The sequence below is a fragment of the Buteo buteo genome, chromosome 16 (assembly GCF_964188355.1).
Source record: "Buteo buteo chromosome 16, bButBut1.hap1.1, whole genome shotgun sequence".
Taxonomy (NCBI): domain Eukaryota; kingdom Metazoa; phylum Chordata; class Aves; order Accipitriformes; family Accipitridae; genus Buteo; species Buteo buteo.
Genome location: NC_134186.1, coordinates 31,374,229 through 31,386,318, shown reverse-complemented (window position 1 = coordinate 31,386,318; position 12,090 = coordinate 31,374,229). Strand labels below are relative to the sequence as shown.

The following is a 12,090-nucleotide window of genomic DNA, read 5'->3' as shown; positions in this document are numbered from 1 at the left end:
AAAGGGCGGGCAGCACCAGGACCCGGCGGGCAGCATCGGCAGCATCGGTAGCACCGGGACCCGGCGGGCAGAAACGGCAGCACCGGCAGCACCGGGCCGAGCCGGGCCGGGCAGCTGCGCCGGCCCCGCCGCGCCACGCCGGACCGCGGGCCGCGGGTGAGCAGCGCCGGGGATGCCGCGGGGCGGCGGGAGGAGCCGAGCGGGAGCGGAGGGGCCCGGATGGTCTCAGCCCCCCCCGGGGGGCGGCAGCGGGCTGTCCTGCTGGGGGGGGCCGTGGGGTGGGGGGGGCCTGTGGACGCAGCGGGGGGTGATGGGGGCGGCGGTGGGGGTGGGTGGCAGGCCGTCCCCCCCCCCCCCCCATCCCGGCTTGCCTACCTGCCACCATGTGCCCTACACTCCCCCCCCACCGCCCGAGCACCCTCGGGCCTCGCGGGGTGCCCCGGTGCCCCCCGTGGCGTGGGGCAGGCTCCGGGCGCTGGCACGGCCGTGCCCCACGGCTGCCCACCCCCAAGGGCACGTGCGCCCCCCCCCGCCACACGTGTCCCCCCGCCACACGTGCACGGGCAAAGTCCCCACGGCCGGGGCTGCCACCGCTGCCCGCCTGCCCCACACCGCTGCCCCTGCCCCTGCTCCGTGGGGCGCTGGCGCTGCCCACGGCGGGGACACCCCGCGCGGGAGGGCAGCGGGGTGGGGGGGCACCCGCGGCCCGGCCCCACGGCAGCCTTCAGGAAGCCACGTGCTCGCTGTTGGGGACGGAGAAGTCCCTGCAGCGAAGAACTGCTCTTCCTCGCCATTCATCACCGAAATGAGGAAGGCTGGAGGAGCTGGAGCGAGGCCCGAGCCAGCCCCGCGCCCCGCCGGACTCAGGGGTCCCTTGTTGCTGGGGCGGGGGCAGGGGGGGTCATGCCCTGACCCCCGGTCAGGGCTCGGGGTGAGCTGGGGGGACACGGCAGGGCCAGCGTGGCTGGGGTCACCGGTGCCAGGGGTCCCGGACCCTCCTGCTCCCCCGCAGAGGACTCACCAGTATGGGGGGCTCGCCATTGAGGGGGGGCTCATCAGTAGGGGTGGCTCTCCAGTCTGGCCGGGAGACACCAGTATGGCTCGGACACGCCGATATGGCCTAGGGTGGCCGGTATGGCTGGGACACACCGGTATGGCTTGGGGACACCGGTATGGCTGGGACACACCGGTATGGCTGGGACACAACAGTACGGCTTGGTGGCAAATGACACCCACAGCGGGTGTCTCGGGGTGCCCCAGGCAGCGACACCCGTGACAGGGTGTCTCAGGCTGTCCCTGGCAGCTGCCCACCACGGCAGCGGGGTGTCACCGGCAGCGCCGGGAAGGCGACAGCCCCCGGCTCCCCACGGCCCCCCGGTGCCCCCCCCAGTGGGTGCCCTGGCCCCTGCCCCCCCCGCGGGGTGGCTAAAGATAGCGCAGCCCCCCCGGGCCGCGGGGTCCGGCACCAGCTGGCTGAGGTGCCGGGTTAATCTTTAGCCGCCCGACCGCTGTAATGAGGCCTCATTAACGGCCATTACACCGGCCAGAGCGGACCGGCTGTGGGACGGTGACACGGTGACACGCTGACGGGGGGCTTGGTGCAGCGGGTGCAGAGAGCCTGCAGGTGAGTGGGACGGGGGGATGTGGGCAGCAGTGACGGGCCAGGGGACATGGCCTTGGTGCCTGCAGCACCTGGCTGTGGGTCGTGCCGGTGACACCGAGGGGGTCCCGGCCACGTGGGTCAGGGCTTGAAGGGACGGACGGGGTGACAGGGTGCCCGGGTGTCCCTGGGTGCGTCAGCTCGCCAGGAGGGTGACAGGCCCCCAGCAGCGTAGTGACAGTGTCTCCAGTGTAGTGGTGGGGTCTCCAGGGGGTGACAGTGTCCCCAGGGGACATGTCAGGGTCCCCAGGGGGTGTGCTGGGGCCCCAGGGGTGTGCCGCTGTCCCCGGGGGTTGTGTCAGCCCGCCTGGCAGTGTGCCAGCGTCCCCAGGGAGCCTGCCAGGTTCCCAAGGGGTGTGCTAGGGCCCCCCGGCGGCGCGTGCCAGGTTCCCAGCGACTGTGCCAGGTCCCCAGGGGGGTGCCCGTGTCCTCAGGGGGGGTGTGCCAGGCTCCCAGCCACTGTGCCAGTGTCCCCAGGGGGTGTGTGGCAGTGTCCTCAACGTGCATACCAGGGCGCCCGGCAGCTCGCCATCGTCCCCAGGGGCTGTGCCAGGGACAGGCTGGAGTGGGGAGATAAGGAGGCTGCGGGGGGGGGGGGGGTCCCGGCGCAGCAGCGGGGAACCAAGCCGCTATCGGGTGCCGGCAGCCCCAAGGGGCCCGTTGGTGCTCCCAGGAGGTTAGTGCGGGGGGGCCGTGCCGGTGGTGGGGTGCGGGTGTGCATGGTGCGGGTGTGCACTGCTTGCCCCAGGCACCCCTTGCCAGGGTCCAAACTCCGCTGCAGCGGCAGCGACGGTGACAGCGACAGCAGGAGAGCCTGGGCTCGTGCAGGTGGGTGAGGGTGTGCTGGGGCGCAGGAGGGGTGCCAGCACATGTGCACGAGTGTGCATGCATGCGCACACATGCGCATGCGTGTGAACACACGTGCACGCATGTAAGCACGTGTGCACAGGTGTGCAACGCACCAGCTGCAAGCAGGGTCCTTGCCTGTGCCCTGGCATGCGCAGGGGATCGGTGCCAGCCGCCGGCAGACGGGGACAAGGGGCAGAGCTGGGACCACGGTGGCCTTTGCCCGGGTGGCCACGTGCAGCCACATGCCCCCGAGCCCCCCGCTCTGGGTGCTGGGTGGGCGCAGGGGGTTGTCACCACGTGAGTGCCAGGCGGGGTGTGATGTCCTGGTGTTTGTCACCCCACAGGCGCAGCGGGGACGCCCCAGGCCGGTGCCATGGCGGGGGGTGGCGCGGGGGCGGCCAAGCGCCTGGGGACCCTCCTCTCAGGGCTGCTGGAGTGTGGGGCCTTCTGCGGCGTCATCTTTGGCTGGGCCTCCCTGGTCTTCGTCCTCAAGGACCTGGGCTACTTCAAGGACCTGTGCCAGCCCACCGCCACCCCCAGCCCCAACCGGACCCTGCTGCCCGGTAGGGTCCCCGTCCCCTGGCCACTGCTGGCCACCGGCCACATCCCTGCGGTGGCGTGGCCTCGCTTTTGTCCTGCCTCGTGTCCCCCATGTGCCTGTGTCCTGGGGTGCTGCTGGCCCCTGCCCACGTGGTGCCGGTGGCCCGAGGTGCCACATGTCCCCATTGCCTGGTGCCCTGTGGTGCCCCAGGTTCCCACTGTCCTTGTCCCTGGGTCCCCACTGTCCCCACGACCTGTGGTGCCCCATGTCCCCACTACTTGGTGACCTATAGTGGCCCATGTCCCCACAGTCCTGGTGACCTGTGGTGCCCTGTGTCCCCGCAGTCCTGGTGCCCCAGGTCCCTATTTTTCCCGTCCCCTGCAGCACCCCGTGCCCCTGCTGTCCTGGTGCCCTGTGGTGCCCCATGTCCCTGCTATCCCTGTGCCCACGTCTCCACTGTCCCCATGCCCGTGTCCCCACTGTCGCTGCTGTCCTGATGCCCTGTGGGACCCCACGTCCCCACTGTCCCTGTGCCCGCATCCCCGCTGACGGCCGCCCCGCAGACTGCAGCGGGCAGGATGAGCAGTTCTCCCTGGTCTTCACCATCGGCTCCTTCATGAACAACTTCATGACCTTCCCCATGGGCTTCATCTTCGACCGCTTCGGCACCACCGTTGCCCGCCTCATTGCCATGTGAGTGGGCATGGGGGTGGGGGGGGCAGTGCTGGCAGGCAGGGCTGGGGCTCCCATGGGTGCCCGGGGGGGTGAGGGCTTGTTTTTAGGGTGCTGGTGGCAGAGGCTGGGCTGGGGGATGTTATCGAGAGTGGGGTGGTTATCAAGGCAGCCAGGCAGGGTGGGGCAGGCAGGGCCCTGCCCGCACTGGGGGGGGCACCCATACCGGCTGGGGGGGCACCCATGCCAGCCCAGGGTGCTGCCTTCGGGGCACTGGGGGGTCACAGCCCATCCTGGCAGCTGTCCCCCAGTGCCACCAAATGTCCCCAGCATGTCCCATGCCCCCCACAGTCCCAGGGGCCCCCCATTGCCCGCAGCCCCCCCCAAACACCCTCAGGTGTCCCCGATGTCCCCAGGGCACCCCCATAACCATAGGGGCCCCCCATGTCCCCCTGTCCCTTGGCCCCGGGGTGCCAGGCGGTGGTGGGGTGCCCATGAAGTGGTGGGGTGCTGGGTGCCAATGCGACAGTAGCGCCGGGGCGCGGGGGTGCCAGCTGCCCCCCAGGGTCCCGTCCCCATGTGTCACCGCTGTCCCCACGTCTCAGCTCCCTCTACACTGGCGGGACCCTGCTCGTCGCCTTCTCCACCCCAGGTGAGACCCTGTGGTCACTGGGTGCTCCAGCGCTGGGGGGGCACCTGGTGGGGACCCCCCCTTGTCCCTGCTGACCCCCATGTCCCCAGAGCTGGCAGTGCTGCTCTTCCCAGCCATGTCGATGCTGTCGGTGGGTGGCATCCTCCTCCTCCTCACCAACATGCAGGTGAGTCCTCCCAGCACCCTGACCCCCACCCGGGGGCTGGGGCAGCCTGCCCAGTGCTGGGGGGTTCCTAATGGTGCGGGGGGGGGTGTCCTGCGCCAGGTGGGCAACCTCTTTGGGAAGTACCGCTCCATCATCATCACCCTCTACAACGGAGCCTTCGACTCCTCGTCCGCCGTCTTCCTCATCATCAAGGTGGGGGTCGGGGGGCAGACGTGGTGGTGCCAGGGGGGCGGTGCTGGTGCCCCCAGGGGCTTGTCCCCGGCTCAGGCACCGCGGGGAGGGCTGGGGACAGAGTGGGGAACATTTGGGTCACAGCTGGAGACACAGCTGGGACAGCTGGGGCCACAGCCAGGGACACACTTGGGGCCACAGTCGAGCCACCACTGGGGCCACGCGTGGGGACGCAGCTGTGGCCCGGGGCGGCGGCATGTGGCCGGCGTGGGCCGGCGGCTCAGCCTGTTGCCATCGCCGTCCGCAGGTGCTGTACGAGCACGGGCTGTCCCTGCGGGCCATGTTCCTCTTCATGGCGGCCTGCAGCGCCTGGCACCTGCTGCGCACCCTCTTCCTCATGCCCCGCACCCACATCCCCTACCCGCTGCCCCCTGCCTACGACTACGGGTAGGGGGGCCCAGCCTGCGCCCCGCGGGGCAGCGGTGCCCGTCCCCTGGGGGGGGTGGCGGTGGTGGTGCCTGTCCCACGGGTGGTGGCGGTGCTGTCCTGTGGATGGTGGCAATGCCTGTCCCATGGGTGGTGGCAGTGTCCATCCTGTGGATGGTGGGTGGTGGGTCCCATCTCATGGGTGGTGGTGGTGGGTCCCATCTCATGGGTGGTGGCGGTTCCCATCCCATGGGTGGTGGTGGCGGTTCCCATCCCATGGGTGGTGGTAGTGGATCCCATCCCATGGGTGGTGGTGGCCGTTCCCATCCCATGGGTGGTGGTGGCTGTTCCCATCCCATGGGTGGTGGCTGTTCCCATCCCATGGGGGGTGGTGGTGGATCCCATCCCATGGGGGGTGGCCGTTCCCATCCCATGGGTGGTGGTGGTGGATCCCATCCCATGGGTGGTGGTGGGTCCCATCTCGTGGGTGGTGGTGGTGGTGGGTCTCATCTTGTGGGTGGTGGCCGTTCCCATCCCATGGGTGGTGGTGGTGGTGGGTCTCATCTTGTGGGTGGTGGCGGATCCCATCCCATGGGTGGTGGTGGTTCCCGTCCCATGGGGGGTGGCCGTTCCCATCCCGCGGGTGATGGTGGGTCCCATCCCGTGGGTGGTGGGTCCTGTCCTGCAGGCAGTAGCAGGTCCCATCCCATGGGGGGTGGTGGGTACTGTCCTGCTGGCGGTGAGGTGCGGGGGGGTGACGGGGTGGGTGGTGCCGCAGGCTGCGGTGCCCGGGGCGGTCCCAGTCGTACCGCACCTACGAGGAGAAGCGCCCGCCGGGGGAGGCTGGCCCCGAGGAGACCCCCCTGGAGCCCAGCGCCCCCAGAGGTGCCAGAGGTGGGGCTTGCCGGGGGGGGGGGAGGGGGGCTGCGCGGGAGGGGAGGGGCTCACCTGGGGTGGGCGTGGTCATGTTGGTGACTGGCATGTATGTGAGGTGGGTGTGGCTGCAAGGGCGAGCTGTGGGCCTAGCTATGGAGACGAAGGGGGTGTGGCACGCGGGGGGTGTGGCTGTGCGTGGGTGTGGTCAAAGGGTGGATGTGGCTATGCAGATGAAGGGGGTTGCCCAGGCTGGGTGTGGCTGTGCACGGGTGTGGTCAGAGGGTGGGGCGTGGCCATGCAGATGAAGGGGGTTGCCCAGGCTGGGTGTGGCTGTGCACGGGTGTGGTCAGAGGGTGGGCGTGGCTGTCCACGGGTGTGGTCAGAGGGTGGGGCGTGGCCATGCAGATGAAGGGGGTTTGCCCAGGCTGGGTGTGGCTATGCACGGGGGTGGTCATGCATGGGTGTGGCTGCAGGGTGGGCGTGGCTATGTAGACGAAGGGGTGTGGCCACGTAGGTGGATGTGGGGGGAGCCTCCAGCGGGTGGGCCCGGGGGCGGGCGCGTCTGGGCGTGTCCCCGCCCCTGACCCCTGGGGCGCAGGCGATGGGGACCCCCCCGGGGTGTCCTTCGGGGCCTGCGTGTGCTCGAGGGTCTTCGCCTGGCACGTGGCCTGGCTCTCCGTCATGCAGCTGCGCCACTACCTCTTCATCGGCACCCTCAACCCCCTCCTCGACCACCTGGCCCGCGGAGACTCCCACCTGGGTAGGGCACGGCCGCTGGGACGGGCCGGGGGGGCAGGGCCGGGGGGCACACCCCGGTGGGGTCTAGCCCCCGCCTGCCCTGACGCCATCTCCCCACAGTGAGCACCTACACCAACGCCTTTGCCTTCACCCAGCTCTGCGGGGTGCTCTGCGCCCCATGGAACGGCCTCATCCTCGACCGACACAAGCGGGGCGAGAACCCCCGCCCCGAGGGTAACCAGCCCCAGCCCCCCCCCCCCCGGCCCCCCGGGTCCCTGGGGAGCGTCTGTCCTGCCGACGTCCCCCCCGCGCCCTCAGCAGGGCTGGTGGCCGGGTGCCACCGCTGCAGTGCCCTGACCCTGCCGTGCCCACAGGAGCCCTCGGGGCGCTGGCTGACCTGCGGGCGTCCGTGCTGTCGCTGGTGGTGACGGTGACGCTGTGCGTGCTCTTCTCGGTCTGCGCGGCGGTGCCCGTGCTGCCCGTCCAGTTCGCCACCTTCGTGCTGCAGGTGCTCAGCCGCTCCTTCCTCTACGGGGGCAACGCCGCCTTCCTGGCCGTCGCGTGAGTCCTGCGGCCACCGCCGCCGCGGTGGCGGGGGACGGGGCGGTGGGGTCGGGGGGGGTGGCGAGGGTCAAGGTGGTGGGGTCAGGGTGGCGGGGGACTGGGCGGCAGTGGCAGGGGATGGCGGCAGGGTCGTCGTGGGGGTGGCAGGGAACAGGTTGCGGGGGTCAGGGTGGTGGGGTCAGGGGGGTGGTGGCAGGGGATGGGGCAGGGTCATCGTGGGGGTGGCAGGGGACAGGTCGGGGGGGATCAGGGTGGGGGACAGGGTGGTGGGGCCAGGGGGGTGGTGGCAGGGGATGGGGCAGGGTCCTCGTGGGGGTGGCAGGGAACAGGTTGCGGGGGACAGGGTGGTGGGGCCAGGGGGGTGGCGGCAGGGGATGGGGATGGGGATGGGGCAGGGTCATCATAGCGGTGGCAGGGGACCGGTCAGAGGTGTCAGGGGATGGTGTCAGGGGACAGGGTGGCAGGGTGGGGGGGTCAGGGCGCGGAGGTGACGCATTGGTGGCCGGGCAGGTTCCCCCCGCAGCACTTTGGGAAGCTGTACGGGCTGGCTATGGCGCTGTCGGCGCTGGTGGCCCTGCTGCAGTACCCCTGCGTCGCCCTGGTGCGCGGGCCGCTCGGCGGGGACCCCTTCTACGTGAGTGTCTGCCCCGCGGCTGCCCCCTGGAGGGATGGGGTCCTGCCCCATGGTGGGATGGGGGTCCCGGCCCTGGTCTATGGCAGGTTCAGGATGCTGGCCCATCGTAGGGTGGGGGTCCTGCTCCTTGGGGAATGGGGGTCCTGCACCTAGCACAGGGGGCCTGAGGGGGCTGTGGGGCTGGCCTGGGGCACCCCCTTGGGTGGCGTCAGCCCCCCGGCCCCATGCCCTGACACCCCCCCCACCCCAGATGAACTTGGGGCTCATCGCCGTGGTGCTGGTGGCCTTCGTCAGTCCCGTGGTGGTGGTCTGCGAGTGCCGGCGGCGAGCCAAGGAGCTGGGAGCTGCTGGCACCCCCCTCACAGCACCCCCAGGCAGCGAGACCCCCGCCGAGATGCCCCAATGAGCCCCATGCCTGTGAGCTGCTGGCGCAGCACCCAGCACCTGCTGCGCCCCATTTTTCTATTGGACTTGGGGGGGGGTGGTGCTGTGCCAGTGGGACAGGGTGTGTTTGCAGGGGGGGAAATAAATATTGATGACCCCTCTGCTCACTGTGCTCCTCCCTCCCAGCGCCCCTAGCCACTGGAGCTTCTCCAGTGTCTGCTATGGGGTTGGGCACCCAGCCTGCCTCCCAGGGCTGGGGGGCACAGACCCCTCCCCGTGGAGCCCCAGCACACATGGACACACAGCCTCAGGGCATCTCTGGTTTACTGGGTCAGGGATAGGGGCCGCCGTGGATACCCAGTCCCTAGTGGTGCCATGGCAGCACCCCTGGGTGCCCTCAGTACTGGCAGATGAAGGGGCGCAGCTGGGAGCAGAGCCTGCTTCTCCAGAGCCCATCTGGGGACAGGGACCAGCGTCAGTGTCATGGGGTGGCACCCAGTGCGCCCCAGTGCCCTGTACTCCCTCTCAGTGCCCTCTCCCGTTGCCCCCAGTAGTCCTGTGCCCCCCTCCCACTGCCCCCTCCCACTGCCACCAGTGGCCTGTGCCCCCAGTAGCCCAGTGCCCTTCCCAGAGCCCCCAGTAGTCCTGTGCCCCCTCCCACTGCCCCCTCCCATTGCCACCAATGGCCTGTGCCCCCCCCAGTGCCCTTCCCAGTGCCCCCAGTAGTCCTGTGCCCCCCTCCCACCGCCCCCTCCCACTGCCACCAGTGGCCCGTGCCCCCAGTAGCCCAGTGCCCTTCCCAGAGCCCCCAGTAGTCCTGTGCCCCCTCCCACTGCCCCCTCCTATTGCCACCAGTGGCCTGTGCCTCCTCCCAGCATCCCCTTCCCATTGCCCCCAATAGCGCTGTGCTCCCCACCCAGTGCCCAGGTGCCCTGGCACAGTGGGTGGGGGGTGCGGGTGCCCTCACCGCGGGCGCTGAGAGTGGTGCAGGTGGTGAAGAGGCGGTGGGGGTAGGTGGGCGCCCAGTTGGCGTAGTTCCAGGGGCTGCCGTCCTCCCAATGTGACCCCCACTTCCCCCCCTGCCGCAGAACCTCCTCAGCACCCAGCGTCTGGCACACAGCACCCCATACACAGCCCCTCACCCCCAAAAACCAGCTCCAGCACCCATACCCAGCCCCAGCACTCCAGCCCCAGCGCTGCATACCCAGCTCCAGCCCCAGCCCTGACACCCATTCCCCTCACCAGCTCCAGCACCCAGCTGCAGCACTTCTTAGCCAGTCCTAATACCAGCCCCAGCACCCCGTAACCAGCCCCCAGCTCCTGCACCCCATACCCAGCCCCAGCACCCCGTAACCAGCCCCCAGCTCCTGCACCCCATACCCAGCCCCAGCACCCCGTAACCAGCCCCCAGCTCCTGCACCCCATACCCAGCCCCAGCACCCCGTAACCAGCCCCCGGCTCCTGCACCCCATACCCAGCCCCAGCACCCCGTAACCAGCCCCCGGCTCCTGCACCCCATACCCAGCCCCAGCACCCCGTAACCAGCCCCCGGCTCCTGCACCCCATACCCAGCCCCAGCACCCCGTAACCAGCCCCCGGCTCCCGCACCCAGCCCCAGCAGCCCACGCTCAGCCCCAGCCCCATTCCCAGCCCCAGCACCCACACCGAGCCCCAGCCCCACTCCCAACACCCCGGGCGGGGGCTGGACCCCCCTCACCCAGCGGCCGGTGACGGCCCCGATCCAGAGCTTGCGGTGGCGGGTGTAGGTGCGCGCCAGGTTCAGCAGCTGCTGGTTGCGTGCGGCGCTGTGCACTGAGGCCAGCTGCCCCCGCAGCACCTCCCGGCAGTGCCACTGCGGGACAGGGCATGGCTCAGCACCCTGCGGCACCCACCGGGCACCCGCCGGCACCCCACGTCCCCCCTCACCTGGGCGCCAGCGTAGGTGTGGGCTGTGGTCACCACCTTGTAGTGAAACTGGTGGCCCTCCTTGGCCGTGCCGGGGACCCCCTGGGAGTGGTGGGGGGCTGGCGCGGGGGAGAGGGTGAGGGCTGGCACCGGGAGAGTCCCTCTGCCACCCACCACGAGCCCTGGCGCACAGGGCACCGGCCGGCGTGGTGGGCACGGCACTTCTGCCGGGTGCCCGGGGTGTCCAGGGGACTCGGGGGAGCAGGGGGTGTCCCCGCGGGGTGGGCAGCGTGGCAGGCACTCACCGGGATGGCTGGCGGAGGCCGTGCCCAGCAGGGCCAGGACGAGGAGCGGGCAGGGCTGCATGGCGGGGCTGGGGACGCCGGCACCCTCGGGCACCCTTGGGAGATGCCGTGTCCCCGGTCACCCTCTGCCACCCCTGGGGCCACCTCCACATGCCTTGTGCCCTTCTGTCGCCCCCAGCGTCAGCTCATTCTCCCCACATCCCCTGTGCCACCCCCCCCCATGCCCCAGTGTCGCTCTGCCCCCCCGGTGCCATCCCCGTGGCCCTGGCACTCTCGTGCGCCTCCAAGTCCCCCTTGTCCCTCTGCCACCCCGGTGCCACACTGGGTTTCTCAACCCCATCCTGCCCCTCTGCCCCCCCCGTGTCCCCACTGTCCCTCTGCCATCCCCAGTGCCACTGTGTGCCCCAGCCTCTCTGCCCCTGGCGCAGCCCCCACACCCCGCAGCCCCTAACCCCCCTGTGCCCCCCATGTCCCTGGTTCCCCACTGCCATCCCCGGGCTACTCTGTCCCCTCCCACGTCCCCCCAGCACACCAAAGCCACCCATTCCAGCCTCAGGGACACCCAGCCTGGTCCCCAGCCCCAGCAGCTGGGGACAGCCCACCCCGCTGTCCCCGTCCCTGTCCCCGCTCCTCACCTGGGAGTTGGGGGGGTCTGCCCACGGTCACTCTTATAGCGGTGAGGGGGCCACACGTCCCCAGCCACAGCCTTGCGCCACACCAGCCTCAGCCCCACTGTGGCCCCCACCCGCCAACCTCTGGGCAGGAGTGGGGGGGCACCCTGGGGGGCCCTGCCTGCACCCTGCCTGGCCGGTGCGCAGGGCGCATTTGGTCCAGGGGAGGGGGCTGCCGGGGTGGGGGGGTGCACAGGCGTGGGGTGCAGGGGGTACGGGCATGGGGGGTGCAGGTGTTTAGGGGGCATGGGGCCCAGGGATGAGGGGGGGTGGGGGGCACGGGGCACAGGGTGGGAGTTGCTGGGGTGGAGGGTGCACGGGGGAGGGGGCTGCTGGGGTGGGGGGTGCACAGGGTGCAGGGGGTGCAGGGGTTTGGGGTGCATGGGGCACAGGGTGGGAGTTGCTGCGGTGGGGGGCACACGGGGGAGGGGGCTGCTGGGGTGGGGGGTGCACAGGGCATGGGGATGGGGGCTGCGGGGTACAGGGGGCCCAGGGGAAGGGCTGTGGGGTGCTGAGTCACGAGCCCCATGGGGCCAGAGGGCAGGGGCAACCCGGGGGGGGGCACGCCGGGAGGGCTGCGGGCCAACGGCCAGGCCGGACTCTGGGGGCCACGGCCGTTGGGGAGGAAATGGCCCTTGGGCAAGCGCTGCCCGGCGGGAGATGGTATCAGCACCCCAACCCCCCCAGCACCCCCTCAGCACCCCCCCACCCGCGGGACTCGCTGCGCACCACGCGCCCACCCCTACAGACCCCACCCCTGGGCCCTGCACCCCTCAAACTCGAGCAGCCCCCACCCCGTGCACCCCACAGCCCTGCAGCCCCCACCCCAGGTGCCCTGTACCCGCCAAACATCCACGGCACCCACCCCCGTGCCCT

The 12,090-nt window shown here is 71.1% G+C and overlaps 2 protein-coding genes across 7 annotated transcripts; one reads left to right on the top strand and one right to left on the bottom strand.

Annotated features, from left to right (window-relative positions):
• On the top strand, window positions 1–8,497 carry SLC43A3 (solute carrier family 43 member 3). Of its 6 annotated transcripts, none has more exons than XM_075048601.1 (14): window positions 16–156; window positions 1,548–1,624; window positions 2,854–3,072; window positions 3,614–3,743; window positions 4,328–4,374; window positions 4,464–4,540; window positions 4,640–4,732; window positions 5,019–5,158; window positions 5,916–6,031; window positions 6,612–6,773; window positions 6,872–6,985; window positions 7,126–7,312; window positions 7,826–7,949; window positions 8,200–8,497. In XM_075048601.1, the coding sequence occupies exons 3-14, from the start codon at window positions 2,883–2,885 to the stop codon at window positions 8,353–8,355; spliced, it is 1,536 nt and encodes a 511-aa protein (XP_074904702.1). In that variant the 5' UTR covers window positions 16–156; window positions 1,548–1,624; window positions 2,854–2,882; the 3' UTR covers window positions 8,356–8,497. The 6 variants fall into 6 exon arrangements, with proteins under 6 accessions (XP_074904700.1, XP_074904702.1, XP_074904701.1 ...); XM_075048600.1 differs by lacking the exon at window positions 16–156 and adding an exon at window positions 2,442–2,488 and having other exon boundaries at window positions 1,386–1,624; XM_075048599.1 differs by lacking the exon at window positions 1,548–1,624 and having other exon boundaries at window positions 1–156.
• A 93-nt stretch (window positions 8,498–8,590) lies between these two features.
• LOC142040604 (uncharacterized) lies at window positions 8,591–12,066 on the bottom strand. Its single transcript, XM_075048688.1, has 5 exons — window positions 12,056–12,066; window positions 11,179–11,298; window positions 10,051–10,462; window positions 9,301–9,412; window positions 8,591–8,789 (listed from the first exon to the last, which is right to left on the bottom strand). The coding sequence occupies exons 1-5, from the start codon at window positions 12,064–12,066 to the stop codon at window positions 8,731–8,733; spliced, it is 714 nt and encodes a 237-aa protein (XP_074904789.1). The 3' UTR covers window positions 8,591–8,730.
• Window positions 12,067–12,090: the final 24 nt, after the last annotated feature.